This window comes from Gossypium arboreum, chromosome 7 (genome assembly GCF_025698485.1).
Source record: "Gossypium arboreum isolate Shixiya-1 chromosome 7, ASM2569848v2, whole genome shotgun sequence".
Taxonomy (NCBI): domain Eukaryota; kingdom Viridiplantae; phylum Streptophyta; class Magnoliopsida; order Malvales; family Malvaceae; genus Gossypium; species Gossypium arboreum.
In genome coordinates this window covers 103,040,081-103,059,946 of record NC_069076.1, presented here as the reverse complement: position 1 = coordinate 103,059,946, position 19,866 = coordinate 103,040,081, and the positions used below count along the sequence as shown (strand labels likewise).

At 32.8% G+C, this 19,866-nt stretch overlaps 1 protein-coding gene across 3 annotated transcripts; it reads right to left on the bottom strand.

The window, feature by feature from the left end:
- Nucleotides 1-1,190: 1,190 nt before the first annotated feature.
- On the bottom strand, nt 1,191-8,438 carry LOC108457441 (protein EMBRYONIC FLOWER 1-like). 3 transcript variants are annotated; one of them, XM_017756528.2, is made up of 7 exons: nt 8,162-8,438; nt 7,038-7,209; nt 5,932-6,341; nt 5,747-5,854; nt 4,192-5,636; nt 1,856-3,588; nt 1,191-1,741 (listed from the first exon to the last, which is right to left on the bottom strand). In XM_017756528.2, exons 2-6 carry the CDS (start codon nt 7,130-7,132, stop codon nt 1,879-1,881), a joined length of 3,768 nt encoding a protein of 1,255 aa, XP_017612017.1. In that variant the 5' UTR covers nt 7,133-7,209; nt 8,162-8,438; the 3' UTR covers nt 1,191-1,741; nt 1,856-1,878. The 3 variants fall into 3 exon arrangements, with proteins under 3 accessions (XP_017612017.1, XP_017612001.2, XP_017612010.1); XM_017756512.2 differs by having other exon boundaries at nt 7,038-7,212; nt 8,143-8,432; XM_017756521.2 differs by having other exon boundaries at nt 8,143-8,432.
- Nucleotides 8,439-19,866: the final 11,428 nt, after the last annotated feature.

The following is a 19,866-nucleotide window of genomic DNA, read 5'->3' as shown; positions in this document are numbered from 1 at the left end:
TGAAGTTAGCTAGAGTTTATATTCACGAGATAGTTAGATTGCACAATGTGCCTGTGGACCCTCATTTTACCTTGAGATTCTAGAAGCAATTGCATGAATCATTAGGATAATATATTCACGAGATAGTCAAATTGCATGATTAACGATTTTTTTTTTTTTTTACTAATTCGAGAGGTTTTAGGTTAGGATGTTATAAATACAAAGATTGCATTGTTAAAGGAAAAGGCAGGTTAGAACATATTGAAAGGGAAAATCAAGAATTTTGAATATATATCATTAAAAGAACATGAAAAAAATATAAAAAGATAAATAATTATTTCTTGATTCAACTAAATTAGACTTTATCACGAGTCAGGTCAAGCCGATATAAAGTTTTAGTCTCAATTTAAAAAATGAGCCTAAAATTTTATCCAAGTACAGCCCAGATAAAAAATACTAAACTCGAGCCCAGTTCAGCCCACATTAATTTTTTTTTATAAAAAATACATTTTAAAAATATAATACATTGAATACAATAAAATATTAAAACAAATTTTTCCCAACAAATTAAAAATATAATTTAAAAAGTCTTTATATTTAAATAATACTAAAATAGTTACAATTTAATAAAACAAGAGTTATACAATATCCATATAATAACAACAAAATAATAACCATATAATAACAAAATTACAACAAAACAAAAGTAACCAACAAGAAAACAATAACAAACTACAGCAAAATAGCTGTAAACAACAGCAAGGACAAAAGATTTTAGACAAACTCGGGCCAAACCCGGGCCAAAATAATATTACCCAAAGCCTGGCCTATTTAAAAAGCAAATTTTATTTTTTGATCAAGCCCATTTTTCACACCTATATTTTTGTTTAAACTCTTCCACTTTTTAAACAACTCTTCAAAACTGGGCAGGTTGACCGAATCATGATCAAATCTAAACCAAGTGATCTGATCTGATTTATATATATATATTATACTATATACAATAGATTCATATTGATATGAACCACCAACACTCGCTTCAAATCAGAATACTATAGCTTCTCATGCAACTTAGATAATAATCATCTCAGGATTTAGCCACTCATAATAAGAGGAATCATGTTGGCCACAAAAGTTAGTTTAGTAATCAACAAGGGAAAGAACAACATACACTATAAAACAGCAAAAGGACTTGGGATGGTAAATATGCATATCCTACAGGCTTCATACGATCCCATCCATGTTTATCTCTTTTTCTCAAAACCTTAAGAGCTGTAAATTACAACTGAATAATAACTAACAATACAGGTATAGAGTTAACCTATAAGGCTCTTTTATTGACTAATTGCCTGTTCTGTTTCCACTCCCAATAACTGGCTCAAGAATGGAGCATAAACCAACTTAAGTGACAAACAAGCACTTTGAAGTACAAATTAAGGACAGTAATTAGGTTTTACACACTTGTTCGGGACAATAACAGCATACAACATTGAATAATTTCAGTTGGTAAAGTAATGTAAGGGTGAGTGTGCATGGGTCGAGGCATATGCAAATATTTACAGGCCTTACCGTGCACCTACCTTTCTCATTTTTCAAGGCTTGAAATGGAAAATGCCAGTGCAAGTACAAGAACAAAAAATTCAACTTGTGTAGTAAATATGACCGGTTTGAAGCCAGGCACTTGATAAAGCTTTTAAGCCTGTTTTTTTTTTTTTTGGGGGGGGGGTGTTCTGGGCATCAAAGAAGGTGCTTCGGGTTTTGCCTGCAGAAAATTAGACAAGTCAATTTCTGATTGAAGAATTCAGGTAGCGGAAGTGGCAAGAGATGAGATCAGTTTGAAACCAGAATGAAGATGAAAGGGGATTTGAGATGCTACCAGAAAATATAATTTTAACAGTCTCATGAAGTACGTCGTGAATGCTCTTTCCTAACTGTAAGCTTCCTCTCATGCTTGTGCCCAACCAATTTTCTCAATCCAGAAGAGGGAGCTTTTTCCCTTCCAAATTTCAGGTCTTCACCACCAATCATGTACATATTTCCAGCTTCGGGCACAGTAAAATCAGCAGGGTTTCTATTAATGAGGCAGATACCACTCTCTGAACCACTTTTTGGATGGGAGTGAGTGCCAATCATAGTACGAGCCTTATGCTTTTGTTTTGTTGCACTTTCCTTTGGATGAAGCGTCATGGGAAACATCGTAAAATCTGAAGTTCCAAGCGCCAATTTTGACATACTATGAACAGGAATAGATCCACAAGTTGTGTTTAAGCCACTATTTGAAGATATAGTTTTTTGTGATCTGTGGTTTTTACTCTGCCTTTGTGAGTCTGGGCATTTGTTTTTCTCTTTTTCTCGAGACTTAATTGAAAATTGACCCGCAAAATCAGGTGCTTTCTTGAAACTTTTACCATGCTGGAATGAAGTAGGACTGCCTGCTGCAGCGGCTGACATACACTCACAAAAACTCTCAGGTTGGTGACTTTTACCATAGCAATCAAACGATAGATGTTTCATTGAATTGGTTCTATATCCCCCCGATGCCATGCTCGAAAGCTCTTTAGGACGATGACCAGGAACAAAAGAAGTTTTCTTAACAAATCTTTGGTTTCCATCAACATCAACCGGTGCCCCTGACTGTAACCCTGCATCCATAAGGCTGAGTAAATGCATGGCTGGTATCGTTCCGTTCGAATACAAATCTAATGACCCCGCCCCATTATGTTTGCAAGAAAATGAGTAATCTGCATGTGTCCTTCTAAGGGCATCAGAATCAAACTTCCTACAATGCTTCTCATAATTTGAAGCCACATTCAAGAAGTTCTGATCATCATTTCGGCTCATATTTCCCTTAGGTAGACTGCTGGGGCAATGTGAAATCACATCTAACCTTGCAATCTGATCTGCACACTTTTGAGGGATGCTGTGCACATACGACATGCTATTCGATATCATGGATGACCATAGGTGAGCTACTTCTTTATTCTGCTGCGGAGCACTCTGGCATGTGTTACAAACTCCCAGTGCCTGCACAGTAGCATGAGAGGACCTTTGCCCAATCATGTTCCCGAGCCGCTGGCAATTTTGAGCGCTGTTTTGCCTGATGGAATTGGTGGCAGCAAATTGGACTCCATTCAATGGCTTCTCTCCACATAGAGGAAAAGGCCTAAAGCCTGCAGGGGGGTAACTTTGTTCCAATTGGCTTATCTTGTACTGGTTTCGGTCTATATGAGAGAAATAATCCACTGACTTCTGTTTGCTGGATCCTACATTATCGCCTCTTTCAAACTTGCCAATTCTTCTGTTTTTAGCTTGAGCTTTCGGTTTATCTGTGGTCTCTTGAAACAGGTTCATCTCTTCATTTCCATATACTTTATTAAGATCCACCCTCTGAATTTTGGTGTTACTGGTTTCTGGAAGCTGTTTATCAATTTCAGTATCAGGCAGACACCATTCATACTGATTCTTTACCATGAGTTCAGCAATTTCCATTATGTCATCTGCAGCTCCTTGCTCAGACACCATTTCAACACGTTGATCATAATGTTTCCTAGCAACTGTGGCATGGTCCAGAAACTCAGTTCTCCCATTGTTGCTTATACCACTGAAATCCTGCAAAAGAGATAAGATGGAAAGAGAACAACTTCTCAATTTCACAGAAACAACATGGGGAAAACAGATGCATTAACGAGCAGAATTATTCCTCGTTACTTCGGAAATGTATGCCATAAAGTTCACAAGCTTATGTTAATCAATGCTACGTATATATGCCATCTTCAAAGTTGTAAATAAAAATGCTAGTTCTAACCTTTCATATATAAGATGACAAGAGCTTATATCAGAACCAGAAGAGTCATTAGTGTTTTAAAAAATTCCAAGAGATCTACATTTTGGAGCAAGGACTAAGGAAGCAAAAGATGTATGTATCTTTTTGAAGTTTTATAAATGGTTGAGGAAAAGGGAATGTTTCTGGCTCAAAAGCAAGGATATAGTTGATCTGAAAGTTCCAGAAACTTTATTCTAAACGCTAATCATAACTTGAATAATTCATGTATACCAAAACTGAATGTAAAAAGAAACTTGGTTACAAAGAAAGAATGACCAAATTCAGGGAAAGATCACACAAATGATTCTGCAACAATATCTTATGAACTTATTCTCTTTTCCATTACAAAAGCCAGTTCACTACTTGAGTAACAGAAGAAAATCTCATACCATTTGCTGCATCATAGAACAACTCCCAACTTCAGCAGGAGATCTGTGCTTCTGCCTCTCATTCAGGAATGGAATTCTGTATGTGTTTTGATTACTGTTGAGATCAACACGCATTCCCTTCCCAAGGTAGGCATCAACTTGAGATTTAGTTGGAAAAGTAGATTCTCCAGCATGGTTCATGTTTAGATCTTTCCTCCCAGTATCATATTCACTGAGAACACGCCCTTGGCAAGATGATAAAGATCGTAGCCCATCTCTTATTGGAGTGCTACATTTTGTATCATATCTTTTAGCAGGAAAGCAATTACTAAAGGAAAATTGCAATCCTTTTTCAGGTGATGCATCATCGGTTACTTCAAGCGGAACAGCTACATTCCCAATTTGTCTTATCTCTACATTTTCCCTTGAAGTCGGACCTTCTCTGAGAATGCCATTGTTCCAAGGAACTGGAGAAGTTCGCTGAGAATGATCTTGATGCATCTTGCTCTTTTTCCTCAACAAATTAGATTTTTTCTCTGCCTTTGCAACAGATTCAGTAAAGGGATTGAACCCACTGCCTGCAGATGCATCATTTGATTTGTACAAAACAATATCAGTGGCATCACTCTTAGTGGGATCTCCAGGCTTCTTCTGTCTTTCCTTCTGCAGATCTTCTCGAGACAGACGCAAGGATAGACATTCATCAATACTCTGGGTCTTTTTGTTTTTCTTCTTTCCTAGAATAGGACTTCTATCAACTTTAAGGTTGACCAAATTGCTCTTTGCTGGAGTCTGTGAGCTGGTCCTGTTAATTGTACCTTCTGAATCAGAACTTGTGATTCCATAGGCAGTTTCTGCATCTCTGTTGAAGGTCCTAAGGTTTTTATGGCCATTATTTGGAGAGCTCATCAATTCCCCAGACATCCATTCTTCATCCTGAGGCATCTTTCTTTTCCTTCTTCGAGCCAAACTACTCGTGACATTTCCTTGGAAAGCAACCTGACCTTGGGAAGCAGATGTTGAATCCATGTGTATTGACGCATTAGGAATGGTACTAGAAGGACAATCCTCTGTATTCGTGAGATTAGTTTTTTCATCTTCATTTTTAACCAACAATTCAGTCAACAGACGAACCTTACGGTTCTTTCTTCGATGCAAGCTGCCAGACTCAGTTCCAGGCAATACCTCATCACTTTCAGATGATGCATAATCACAATCATCAAATTCCAAAGAAGAATGCTCATCTATACGAATCTTGATGGCATCAGGAACCCTATGAACCGTACTCACTATCCCATGGGATCCGCGACCTTTCACCAACGCCATTCGTTGATTGCAAGCAGATTTTCCAGTTTCACGTGTTGCAGTGGCATCCTTAACTGTGCATTCCACATTTGATTCAAGAAGCTTGACACCGGAAATTTCATTTTCTTCTAAATCAGGATTATGAAGTTGCAGAGAAGCCGCTGTTGCAGAAGAAGCATTGTTATTGCAGCTACTGTTGTTCCAGTTTCAGTTGCAACGCAGGAAAATGCTTAAGCTTATTTATAGGGTCTTTTACTCATGGTAGACATACCTTTTTCATCTAAACGAAGTGCTTGCTTCATAAGGCTAGCAATAACTTCCAATCCAGCATAATTTGGAATTTCCTTATTAATGTTATTTTCTAAGATATCTGTTTGCCCTGGAAAAATAACCAAAACAGCTAATGTTCTAATTTAGTGGTAACGACATGAAGAATGAGCTAGGGTAGAAATATACCTATAACTCGTTTGTCTGCATTTTCCACTTTCCTGTTACTTTTACCACTAACTAAAGGATGACAGGCACTGGTATTAACATTCAAACAAGCAATGGCGTCACATTTTCTTGAGTCAACATTAATCTTTCCAGCCTGCAGCAAACCTGATGAAGACGCCAAAGAATCCCCAAGGGGACAAGAGCCGAAGGATTTTAATTTGCTACTATTATTATTAACATTTCTTTCTTCATTTATACTGCCTTCAGCCCCAGTCTCCTGCTGACAGTTCTGGCAACACCACCATCTGAACTTCGGGACAAGTAAAGGAGGAAGCTTACAGTTTTGTTCTTTAAATATATTCTGGCCACCATCTGATGCAAATGGCCAACTTTTCTTCCAGTCCTTCATGCGCATCTCAGATGCATATCCACTGCATTTAAATCAAAGGGAATTTATGAGGAAGACTTTCAATATGACCATTAACGCACTGCATATAGCAACTAGCAAGTCTGAAAGTAGTGCTCAAAGAACTATGTATCAGCAGAAACCATTTATAGATATCAAATCTTGCAATAAGTTTACCTCAATTTATAACTGTAATCCCTTTATTAGATGCCATTACATAAATTAGATGTTTACTATACTTTCATATTTGTTGGAGATATGGTCTCAACATTCCATTCTATCTCAAACAATATATTGATAAAGAATAAAATACCTCAGCTAATGAACTAATTTATAACTAGAATATCCAAAACATTTTAATCCATTCCCAAAAATGTGGAGAAAAGTCATCGTGCACTCACACAAACAAGCAAGCAATGAAGATAGTGACGAAGGACGAACAACAGAAGGAAAGAAATAAGTTAATTAATTCTTTCAATAATTCTCATTTTGATAAATAATTTTAAAAGCATTTGTTAGTAAGTAGATGCTATACCCTCCCGTATCAAATGGTTCCACTAAGGAAAGATACCTCCCTCACATAGGTAAACTTACTGCATATAGCCCGCACTCAAACTGCAGCTACCACAAACCCATTTTCAACAATAATGGCAGTATATAGAGAGGTTGAGGAAGTCCAACAAGTATACAAGAGCACTGAATATTAAAGATCATGGCTTACCGAATAGAAAAATGTTCACACTTCCAAGTATCAATGTCACCATTAGCTTTGATAAGATCTATGGATATTGAGTCAATCTTTATGGGTGATTCCATGAACTTGGCGACAAGATTAGAACAGCAACCGTGATGAGTTTCCTCGACCACAATAGTTGTCTCCGTGATATGAGTAACTACTTGATAACACCAACGTGCAACAATTAGATATGCCATGAGCATTGATAACAATACATGGTAACAGTGTGACCATATCCATAAGCTATGTAATCGATATGCATGAAGCTCTAAGATATTAAGTATATCACAAGAACTTAAGCACGCACTTAAAGATTCCTAGGAATTCAAGATGAAATAACAGCAATATAGTAAGATGGATACAATAAAAAAGATGAGAAGCTCGAAAGCCCCTATATGTGGTGATTTATTACATAAAATAATAACTTATAGCAGTAGACGACTGAATACTATTCAAAGGGAACAAAATTGGAAACCCTAGTTCCTATGAAATCAAACATAAATGTGTTCGCAGTTACTGCATTAATGTTTTAATAACATCCTAATAAATTATATGGCAAAACCCATCCATTTATAATACAAAGTAAATCATCAAATTACACCAATAAGGTAAACAACATGTTAGGGTTTTATCAGATAGTAGGAACCAAAGTTTTCGATGAAAAAAATTGTATTGTTCATCTCCCCTTATATCAAAGCAAAAAATATAAACTTTAAAACTCACCTCCAAGCCTTCGAGGTTGATATTAAAATAATCCACAAAATGTAAAAAATTATCTAGTGTTTTATAACTATCATAATTCACAAGCTAGTGAACAGTGAACATCATTTCTACCACCACAAAACCGATAAAAAAATACATAAAATATCCATTAAAAAGGTGAATGTATAAACTCATAAAGCAAAACCCAGATGCCAAAATGTCGATCAAAGTCTAAACTTAACGTACTAAACACAGTAAACTAACCCAAGAAAACTGAAATAAACAAAAAGCTGCAGCGCAGCTTAAACTCGTATTAATCAAAAGGAAACAAATCAATAACAAAACAAATCCAGAGCTTTAAATTGTAATTAGATCAGAAAAGAAATACCTTTATTTGAGTTAGGTACCTCTTAAGAGAATCTCAAACCCACCCAGCTTCGATTCTTCACGGCCAGTCAAGAAAATGGTATGAAAAGAAAGAACATTGATCGACCAAATAGAAGGTTGAAACTTTATGAAGAGATCTGAAGCTCGTCGAGTATAATTTGAGTGCGAAGTTATGAGAAACCCTAGCTTAAACAAAGGAGAGGTTTTTCGATTCCTTTAGAGAGAGAGAGGCGAGTAGACAAGAAAGTGTTTTTAATCTTTTGTCCTTGAAAGGAGGGTCTTTGTTGTTGTTGTATTAAATTAAATTTTATTTTATTTTATTTATACAGAAAGTTTAAGAGAGAGAAAACAAATGCTAGTGAAAAAGAACCAATGGTTTTTACCCACGTGGAAGTGAGGTTCGGTTTCTTATCACACTTCCATTATGGGTGTTTCCCTAGATCGGAATAGTGAAAAAGAAGCTCACTGTTAGAACGCGTTGGGGCACGCTCCTGTTCCCGAGCATTAAAAATTGGTAAATTTTCATATAAAGTCCCTTTACTATGTTTTCTTAGATATGTCTCTTTATTATAATTTAATTATTTCTAGCATCTCTCCTTTTCAAAATGTGTATTTTTTTATATCATTTTCATATATATCTTTGTATTTTTGTACAATTGGATAAATATTATAGATTATTTTCTTTTTTTATTTCAAATATGAAAAAATTTATCCAATTATACAAAAAAATCATGTTATCATATATTTTAAAAATAAACCACATCAATTAATTTGACTGGATTAAAAATTTTAACTTTAATATTGAAAATACACATTTTAAAAATAGAAAACTATAGATGATCAAATTATAATAGTAACGTTAAATCTATCACCAATGCACAATACAAGGATTTTATTTGGAATTCGACCTAAAAACCTTTTAATACTTGTCGTATCTACGGTCTCAAAGATGCCTTAGCACGTAAATAACCTTTCATTGGAGCGTGTAATCGTATACGCCTCAAAGAGCGTGGAGTTTGTTTGAGATGAAAACCCTAAGGTTTAATTTCATTTTTTTAATTTCCATGATAAATTTAATGGGTAAGTGTTTTAACCCTAGCTAGCCCATCTTCACATTAAAAATGCCGAACCCCCCAAACCCTTGGCTGGCCTACTGAACTAGTTACGAAATTTATGGCATTTAGGGTGTGAATCACATACATTTGGGTTTGGGACATTTACATCGCCTTCCATTCAATCTCCATAATACATTGATAGTGAAATATTTCGAAGAATATATATATAGATATATGTGTGCAAGCTCATATCGACTTTCAAAAAGAAAAAGAAATATGTGCTCACTTTTGTTAATTATGACGTATTGAACGAGAAAAAAAAAAGTTGAAATCTTTACTTATAGATTAAGTATATTAAATTCAATTTGGTTGTTGAATTTTTCCAAATTAAAAGAAATCATGAATCCATCTGGAAAGAGTGTCCAAAAATATGCATGATATATATATATATATATACACACGTAAGTAAACATCTTTCCCTATAATATACAATGTTCATAGCTAATCGAATTGTGTTTCTTTTTTACATATCTAGGCTTCGAATAATCATAAGAATTTTGGTTATGTACAAAATTAATATAGGTCAGATTTTATTTGTATTGGCTTCACATGGGATGTGAGATGTGCTATATGCGAACCTCAATTCCTTTGCAGCAACGTTTTGAAGTTGTGAATCAGCGAATTGGAGTAATCTTCATCTCTGTAATTGTTCAACAATTGCTTCAAAATCTGATTATCATCACTTTCAAAAATCACCTTGTCATGTCCCCTCTTCCAATCAATGGCGAGACCGTCAAGAGCAGCCCACAACTCTGCTTCCAAAACTGAAGCTATCCTAATGTTGCGGTTAAAACCCCTCTTCAACTGCAGCTTTCCTTGTGATCTGGTCCACCGCCCTATCAGTGTTTAATTAACCCACCTTGGCGGTGGCAAGTTCCATCCACGATCTTTGTCAGCTGATCGAAATTTTGAGGGCAAAGTGTGCATGGCTTTATCATATGTTGATAGCTAATTGAATTTTTTTTTATCTTTAATTTTTTTATTATATGTAAAATTGAATTAGGTCAGATTTCTTTTTAAAAAAAAAATCTTTCAACACTATTTTACAAATGTTGAAACTTGAAATCATGCTTAAGAAATCTAAATCCTTACCACACAAATTAACGATATTAATTAGTTTAATGAATGTATGTGAATTTGGCCATTTTCATCTAGTTCTAATCTCATGGTTTTTCTTAGTTTATACTAAAACAAAAGTAAGATAAATAAGATATTTGAAGCTATTAGTTTAGTTGATTTCGGGGTTGTGGTGGCACTACTAGCACATGTTGCCAACTAAAATGTGTAACACTTATTTAAAAGAAACCATGCATATGATATGGATGGACAAAATCATATCAACCATATGTTCCGTCCTACATCAAATTAAAAATACCCAACTCACTTTAATGTCAAAGAAAAAATCAAGGCCGGTATCAATTGTTTTCCATTGATAATGAATGCTCTCCCAATGGGCACTTTATACTGTTTTAGATTCAGAATCTTAAAATCTAAAATCCCTTCTCTTATTTTTTATATTTAGTGCCGAAATAGTGAAAGAGTGAAAGTGGGTGGCTAAGATGGATCCAGTACACATTACACAGTATCCTCTTTATATATATATATATATAGGAGGAGTTTCTGAAACTTAGGGGTCAGTGAACCCATTGATATTTGTGTTGAATTTCAGAAAAATTTTAAAAAAGTGTCATAGATATTGAAGATTTGTTGGTCTAAAGGCTGAAAAATACATCACCCTTCATGTGGAGAGGGCCCTCTTTCATAATGTTTCTGCCATTATAGGCATATAGACCAACACCAACAAACAATTATTAGTAAAAAAAAAAAAAATTCCTTCATTTTCTTTTTCTTTTTTTCAGGGGAAATTAGAAATGTTTCTTTTGATGACCTAAGTTCCCAAAATCATAGCTGCCTCTTCCTGAAAATATCTGAAATGGCTCCATTATTATTTGCAGTTCTCATCCAAAAAACTAAGTTTGATTCAGAATATATAAAGATCGTTTGGTTAATTCTCTCTGATGCACTATATTTGGTGGATCTGATTGTTTTTCTTTTTTTCATGGAAAAGTGTCATGACACAAGATTAAAAAGAAAGAAGATCCGGAAACTCCTTAAGAGGGGCAGTAGCCCAATCGTTTGGACAATGAGAACCCACCCAATCTGCCAGATTACAATTAGGGTACTAAATTATGACTCAAAAATCTCACTTCAGATTTTGGGTAAGAAAGAAAGCATAAACTTTAAAACAAAAATCTTGTCGAAAAAGTTGTAAATCTCACAAAATCCTGGTTATAATTTTCATGGATATCTCTTTGCTCTCGATTTATCTCAATTTAAAGGAATATATATATATATAGGGATTCATTTTCCTGTATATGTAATCTGGGTAAGATGTCAGCTCATCAGCAAAAAGGTTAGTTGATTATATAAAGGGAAAGATATTATCAATGATGAGTTTCTTTTATGCTGGCAAAATGGTAATTGACTTTATTTTGAAACGCTTTGGGACAAAAACCCAGAACTTTTTCTGTGCTCAATTTCTTTTAGAAAAAGAAAAAACCCAGTTCAAAGCTGAATTAAAAATTTCCTAAGAAAAAAGACAAGTGTATATTATTTATATATATATATCACTGTGTAGTGTATATGTATCTACTCATCATCTTCCTACCAGATCTCTTATAAATACATATAAATCTGCGCTAAGATCTGATTATACTTATGATTAAGGTATAAAACTTAGTTTTATAGCTTTCTGCCAATTCTAGTGACTTTGTCTTCTTTTATGCATGCATGCGTCCGCATCTTTGCTTTTGTAAATAATAATATTCCAAGGTTTTTTTCCTTTTATAAATTTCATCTATTAGACCATAGGAGGCTATGATTAAAGGGTTTAAATTTACATTTTAATATTGTATAAAAATGAATATGTTGTATTTCAAAATATTATTAAATATGTTTAGTTTAAAATTAAAAAATGTTATTTTGTATATCTGCTTTAACACTAAAAAAAAATACTGAATATATTTGCTTTAATTTTTAAAAAAATCAAACTAGGACTTTATATTTTAGAATATTAAATCCAGATCCTTATTTTCAATGTGATTCTTTTATCACTGAAAATAACTTTTCTTTTCTTTTTAATTTATACACAAAGGAAGTCAAATTAAAGAATTTTTATATTAGATATTATTTTGTAAATATTTATGATTTGTCCATAATGGGTAAAAAATCTGAGCGAACTCGTATAAATCTTTTGAGTTAACTATTAGATATCTGTTTTTTTGGTAAATTATAAAAATAGTAATTTTATTTGTCTCATATTATATTTTAGTTGCTTATGTTTGAAATGTTACGTTTTAGTCATTTCCGTTATTGCTACCGTTACCTATCGGTAATCCTACGTGACAGTCCAAATGGGTTTTAAATGTCAACTTGGATATTCAGTTGCTGAGATGAAAATAAGTTTTTAATTAAATAAATTTAATTTGGACTGCCACATAGGATATTCAAGTTGACATTTAAAATTCATTTGGACTGCTACATAGGATTGCCATTAGGAAGGTAACGGAGTTTTAACGGTAGAGTGATCATTTCATAACAAAATCATAACGTGAATGACTAAAACGTAATGTTTTAAACATAAATAACTAAAATGTAATCTGAAGTAAAAAATATTTTTTAAGGATATATAGCTGTAAGTTATGTAATAATGTTTGGTCGAGATACATTAATTAATGCCCTCTGAGCATTAAACCGTTTGGAAAGACAATTGTCTTTAGGTTCATCCAGCTTGTGGGTTTGTAATTTGAGAAAGGGACAGCAACCTATACATGAAACGATGATGGCACTAAATGAATGTCTGGTTTATTGGTAAAAATTCAATTTTTTAAAGTAAGGTATTAACTTTGAATTTTGTGAATGAAAAAAAATAGATCCTTTAATAGTAAAGAAAAATAATATTAAAAAATTACTCTTAATTTACAATTTAACTCAATTTTAAAATTAATTATCAAACGCCATTTAGCAAAGAATGATGTCATCCATAACACTCATCGGTAAAGAGAAACTGAATATTTTATGAATTAAGGTGGGTAATTATTATTTCATAAATATTATATTTATAGCACATTTATAATGTAGGTGAAAATATTACATTATTTTTTTATTTTTTTCTCTTAATTAAACTTTAATTAGTGTAAGTTATTTTAATATTATTTGATCTATAAATTTTAACTTATAAATAAGTATTTTTTCCACCCTAAAAAAAATAATTCACTACACATTTAACTATTCATTTTTAGGGGATGGGCTATGCTCGCATGGAATAATGTTTGTGCTCCAAAAGGAATGGGAGGTCTCGAGGTTTAGAGATTTTCACTTATTTAACTTGGCGCTTCTTGGTAGACAAGTGTGGAGGCTCCTCACTAAGACGGACACACTCTGTTATAAAGTTCTTAACTCTAAATATTTTCCTGATGGAAAGCTGTTCTATCCTAAAAAAGTGGATAAACCATCGTTCACTTTGGAGAAATATTATTACAGCGGCAAGGAGATTAAAAGAAGGCTTTGGGTGGTTGGTGGGTGATGGCAAAAGTGTGGATATACACAAAGACAACTGGGGGTTTGAGGGGTTGAATGGGGACTCTTTTACCTGCCAAAGGCAGCAAGTGGGCGAGAGAAAGGTAAATGAGTTGTGGATCCAAAATAGCATGTGGTGGGACAGGAATAGGGTAAGGCACATTTATGGTGAAAATATAGGGGACCAAATTTGTGATATTCCCATTCTTAGCCATTCTTCAAAAGATGTCATGGTGTGTGTGGCCTTTTTACTACAAAATCAACTTATTCTTGGCTTATTCTCAAAAAGATGGGTATGGGTCCGCATAGGATGTATTGGAAGATGATTTGGAAGTTGAATATTCGGCCTAAAATTTGAGTTTTTGCCTGGAGACTAGGACATGAGATTCTTCTTACAAATACAAAAATGACTTCCATTTGGTCTATGGTGAACTCGGAATGCTAACGATGTGGTGCCGACAGGGAGACTCCTATTCATGCCATTAAGGAGTGTCCCACAGCTAGGGGGACTCTGATATATGGTGGGATTGATGATAGACTAGTGCGAAATGAGTTCGAACGGTGTGGATCCTTGATATATGGTGGGATTGATGATATATTGATTGGCTTGAAGCTGCTATGAGAATCCTTGATAAAAAAGCTATGGAGGACTACATCACCCTTATCTGAAATTTGTGGAATAATAGAAACAACTTCACCTTCCAAGGCAAAAAGGAGAATGCGGCCACGATTTGGAACAGAGCTTTGATCCTAAGCAATGACTTCTGGATTTATAACCTTAGAGAAAAGCCGATGATTCCTCCTTAGCCTACTATTCGTAATGGAAGAAGCCGGCATGGGGGTTGTGAAAATTAACGTGTGGATGCGGCTTGTGATAAAGAACAAATGGGACTGGGGATTATTGTGAGGGACGAATATGGCTTTGTGCTGGGAGGTTATGGGTGCACTAAAGAGAAGTCTTTTAATAGCGACTGGGCCGAAATCATGGCTATTGAGGAAGGAATTTTTTTAGCGAAGAAGATGAACATAAAAAAGGTTCTCTTTGAATCTGACAATGCCAACATTGTGAACAACATTAATAGTAAGGGGCAGGATATTACATTTATTGGGCAGCGTGCGAATGATATACACCTGCAATTGAAGTCTTTTGAGGCTGCGGCTGTCACGTGGGCTCCTAGAAGTAGTAATAGGATTGCTGATTTCATTTGTAAGTTTGTTCTTAAAAGCAATTGCAAGTGGGTAATTGATGTAAACTATCCTAGTGAGATCCATGAGCTTGTTATCCAGGACGTTATTAATGGAAGTTAGGCCTTTTTGGACTGTTTTTGATAATAATAAAAAAACTATTCATTTTTATAAGTTTTTAGAGAATTTTCTGTTTACGTTTCAAGAGTTCTTATTTCAAGTTTCGAGGTTTAGTTTTATCTCTATTTTTTTATTCTTTATTTTTACCGTTATAGTGAAATAACCTTTACCTGTGATTTTTTTATCCTCTTAAGAATGATTTTTTCATAAAAAATATTTGTGTCCGTATTTTCAATTTCTTTGTTATTTTACTTGTTCATTGTTTAAACGGATTTATCCCCAACATATCTAATAAATTTATAAAAGTTTGATTAAAAAATAAATATGTTTTAGTTTAGATGATAAAATTGGATAAATAAAATTTTGTGATGTTTTGAGTTTATATTCTATGTAAGTATTTTTAGATTTATATAAAAAGAAAAAATACCTTGAAATAATATTTATCCCTTGTAAAAATAAAAGATTTTTAGAAAATTCATAACTGAGTTAAAACCTAATTGAGAATGACACAAACTCAATCAAAACTTTAAATATTAATTGGTATCTTTAAGTCTTAAACAAATTAAAATAAATAAATTATATTGTAGTCGAGGATGCAATAAGCACAAGTAAAACATTAGATTTTATTTGATTATTGCTTAAAGGAAACATTTGGATTTAACTAAACAGATTTCTATTTGGTGGAAAAAAACTTATTTTTTAATTCTATGTGAAATAGATTAATTCGGGTTATTTTTTTAAACTCGAAGGTTTCTCTAAATTTTGAAAGAGTTTAACTCGTAAAATAAGTTTAAAAAAAGTTAGGCCCATTTAAAATATGGATTGGATTTGAGTTCGAATATTCAAAGCTCAAATCTGACTTAAGTTGTTTCAAAGTTTCTAATATATTATAAGGACAAATACCAAAAAGTATACATGAATTTTTATACGAGTTTGCAATGTTAACTTTAAATCGATGCATTTATATACATCAAACTTTAATTTTGGTTCAATTTTCACATTTCATTAACCTTGCTTATCTACGTGACATTATTTTTCGTTAAGTTATATGTAAATTCTTTGAACGACATTTTATTAGGTTTAATAATAATAAATAAATTTAAATTACTTCTACCTAGATTTAAAAAAAAGATTTCCTAGGGAAATAAGAAACATTTTACTCAAGTGTGTTTATTTTTTTAATCTAAGTAGAAATAATTTAAATTTGCTTATTTGTTTTAACCTAATAAAATGTCATGTCGGACATACTCATGATTTAATGAAAATTGTGTCACATAGATAATGGAGTTAGTGAAATATGAAAATTAAATCAAAATTAAAGTTTGATGTATACAAATGCACCAAATTAAAGTTGATATATAACATTATAAATTGTATCAAAATTCATATATAATTTTGATATTTATTCATATATTATATTATATTATGGTATTTTATATACTATATAATTAGTACATACAAAAATAAAATTTATAGTTAATATATAATAGGGTTAATGCATTATTTACCCCAAAAGTTGCCACCAATTATCACTTTGTTACTTAAAGAATTTTTTATACAAATTTAGTACTGAAATGTCAAATCATGATGCACTTTGCCCCAACCGTTAATGGCGTTAAAAAAAAAAAAAAGGTTGATGTGGTGTGCTTTCAGTATGCCAAATCACTATGTTTCTACTTGATAGAATAAATTCAAAAAAGGGCAAAAGTTAAAAAATAAAAACAAATAATTTAGGAAAGATATCAAAGAATTTAAAATTAAAATTATTTAAAATTTTCAGAAATTAAAAATATTTACTTTTATTTTTAAAATTACATAAAATACAAAAAAAGGAGATACAAAATAAAGAGAAATTTTCAAAAGATATAAAAAATAAAAAATAGTATAGATATATAAATATTTATACTACTTTTTAATAACTTTGAATATTTTTCTATTTTTAAATTTATTTTTTCGAAATCAAATAAAAATAAGAAAATTCAAAAATAGAAAAAATTCAGGAAGAAAATTCAAGTTTTTTTAAACTCAGAAAAAAAATAAAAATTTTCCGGAAATTATAAGTTATACTTTTCCTTTTGTAAAAGATACATCAAATTCAAAGAAAGACTGGAAATTCAAAAAAAAACTTTTTTGAGTAGATAATATGTTCAATGTAATATATCATTTAGTTCTATTTTACTTTTATTTCTAATTTTATGTATATTTTGTATAGAGGAAATTAAAGTCTAGTAAAATTGAGCACGAAAACAATATTTCCTTCATATAAATAATTTTTAATTGTGAATTAAGATATATATATATATATATATATATATATATATATATAACATTATGCGAAAGGACAAAGGTTGCAATTGTTTGATGGTGGGAGTTTATTGGCAAATTTAAGATATAAATATGGAAGGTTGCATTGTTTTATACAAATATCTTAACTGTCCTTTACTTTTTACTTTTATTTCTTTTTACATTTTTATATTTGGTTCTTTTTATATTATATATATTTTAGAAGTGTATTTTAAAATTTCTTGAAATTTTATATGCATATCTATATTTTTTCTAATTTTTAAATTTTTGAGATTTTTCTGAATTTTTTACTTTTTATTTTCACTCTTTTAAGATTTTATATGTTTTTAAAATAAAAATAAATATCTTTTTAATTTCTACTAATTTATATAATTTTTTATGTTTTTATGATTTTTAAGTAATTTTAGATTTTTTATTTTTTTCCTTATTTCCTTTTCTTTTATTTTATTCTCAATTATCCTTTGAGCGACAATCCTTACACTTTGCATCGTTGGTTCACTAAGGTAAGTTTGAGTCTTCCAAGCCTAAAGAGATAGGCAAGGGCGGGGAAGACCAAGAGGGAGACCTAGACATAAATGACAATGGTGGAAATGATAAGAATGATGGTAATGTAAGATCACATAATAGGAAGTGAAAACCCAACAACAAACCGAGAGGGCCAGTGAAATGTTTCCTTTGTGATGATCCACATATGGTGAGAGACTGTTCAAAAAAGTCAGTGTTTTATGCCATCGAAGGGGATGATGAGCCAAACAAGGCAATGATGCGACTTAGTTCGATTGTGCATTCTGTAAAAGCCAATAGGGTCAAAAAGAATGAGAAGAAGCCAGTGAAATGCTTATTATATTGTGGTTTGCATAAGATGTGGGGTTGTCTAGAGCGATCTAAGCTATTTGTAGTCACTAAAGAAGATGAAGCGAAGCTAGAAAGAAACTTTAAAGCTTGGGTCGATGATACTCAATTCTACGAAGACGAAGAGGGATCACAAGTAAAAAGGGATAATGTTTGTGGACTGATCGCGTGATTTCGTGATAGGTTTTAAATATTTATAATTACTCGTTCTTGGAATAACTATTATCGCGATGTAGGCAAGTGTACCTATCGAACAGTAGTATAGTTTTAGCAAGACCGGATTGTCGAACCCAAAGGAACTAAAAGTACTAGTAATGACTGTCTTTTTATTATCTAGCCTAAGAATAAAGAGGTTTTGTTTTAATTAACTAATGATCTAAACTAAAAACGCACAAAGAATAGAATTGGGGAATTGCTTTTGGGAAAATAGATTGAATGAAGACAATACCTAAGGAAAAATCCACCTAGACTTTACTTGTTATTCTGGCTCCGAATCGGACGATTTATTCATTCAACTTGTTCCGTAGAGATCCCTAAGTTATGTTATTATCTCTATTCAAGACTAATAACGTCTAATCCCTAGATTGAATAACGGAGACTTTTCTCTAATTAACACTTTAGGGTTGCATTAACTCGATCTGTGGATCCCCTTATTAGGTTTCACCCTAATCCGGCAAAATCTTGTCACCCTATTTCTAGGCGCGCAATCAACTCCGCTTAATTATGACAAATGTACTATTAGACAGGGTCTATTCCCCCTCTGTATAAGAGCATGTCTTGAATCAGTATCCTGGGATATCAAAACAAGAATTAAGAACACATAATTAAGAACAAGTTAAAATATTTATCATACGATTCAGAAAATAATAACAAGATTCGTCTTAGGTTTCATTCCCCTTAGGTATTTAGGGGATTTAGTTCATAACTAAATAAGAAAAAATCTCAGAATTATAAAGAATACAAAACATAAAGAAAACCCAAATCTCTTGAGGGGAAATTGAGGAGAGATCTTCAGTCTTGATGATGAATTCGGCTTCTAAGATGGATCAATCGGCTTCCTTGGAGTAATTCCTTACCCTCTATTCTCCGTCTCCCTTTTCCTCCTCCTATAGGGTGTATTTATAGGCTTTGGAATGCCTAAAAACCCTCAAAATTGGCCTTTTCCGAACTGGACTCAACTTGGGCTCGGCAGTGACACGCCCGTGGCACACTCCCGTGTTCGATTTCTTCAGGCCGTGTTCGAGCCTGCCAAATTGACACGGCCGTGTGGTCTGCCCGTGTGAGGAGGTCCAGGCCGTGTTGATTTCGTACTTTGGCCCATTTTCTCCATTTTTAGCCCGTTTCTCGTTCCTTTCGCTCTCCTATGCTCTCTTAAGTATAAAACATGAAATTAAAGCATTAGGAGCATCGAATTCACCAATTCTAATGAGAAATCATCCATAAAATGCATTAAACATTGGGTAAAAATATGTATAAATTACGGTTTATCATGGATACCAACATCACAGGCTGAAGGAGAAGTGCTTTTGTCAATACGGGATATCTGATTTGTTCATATCAGAGAAAGTTGT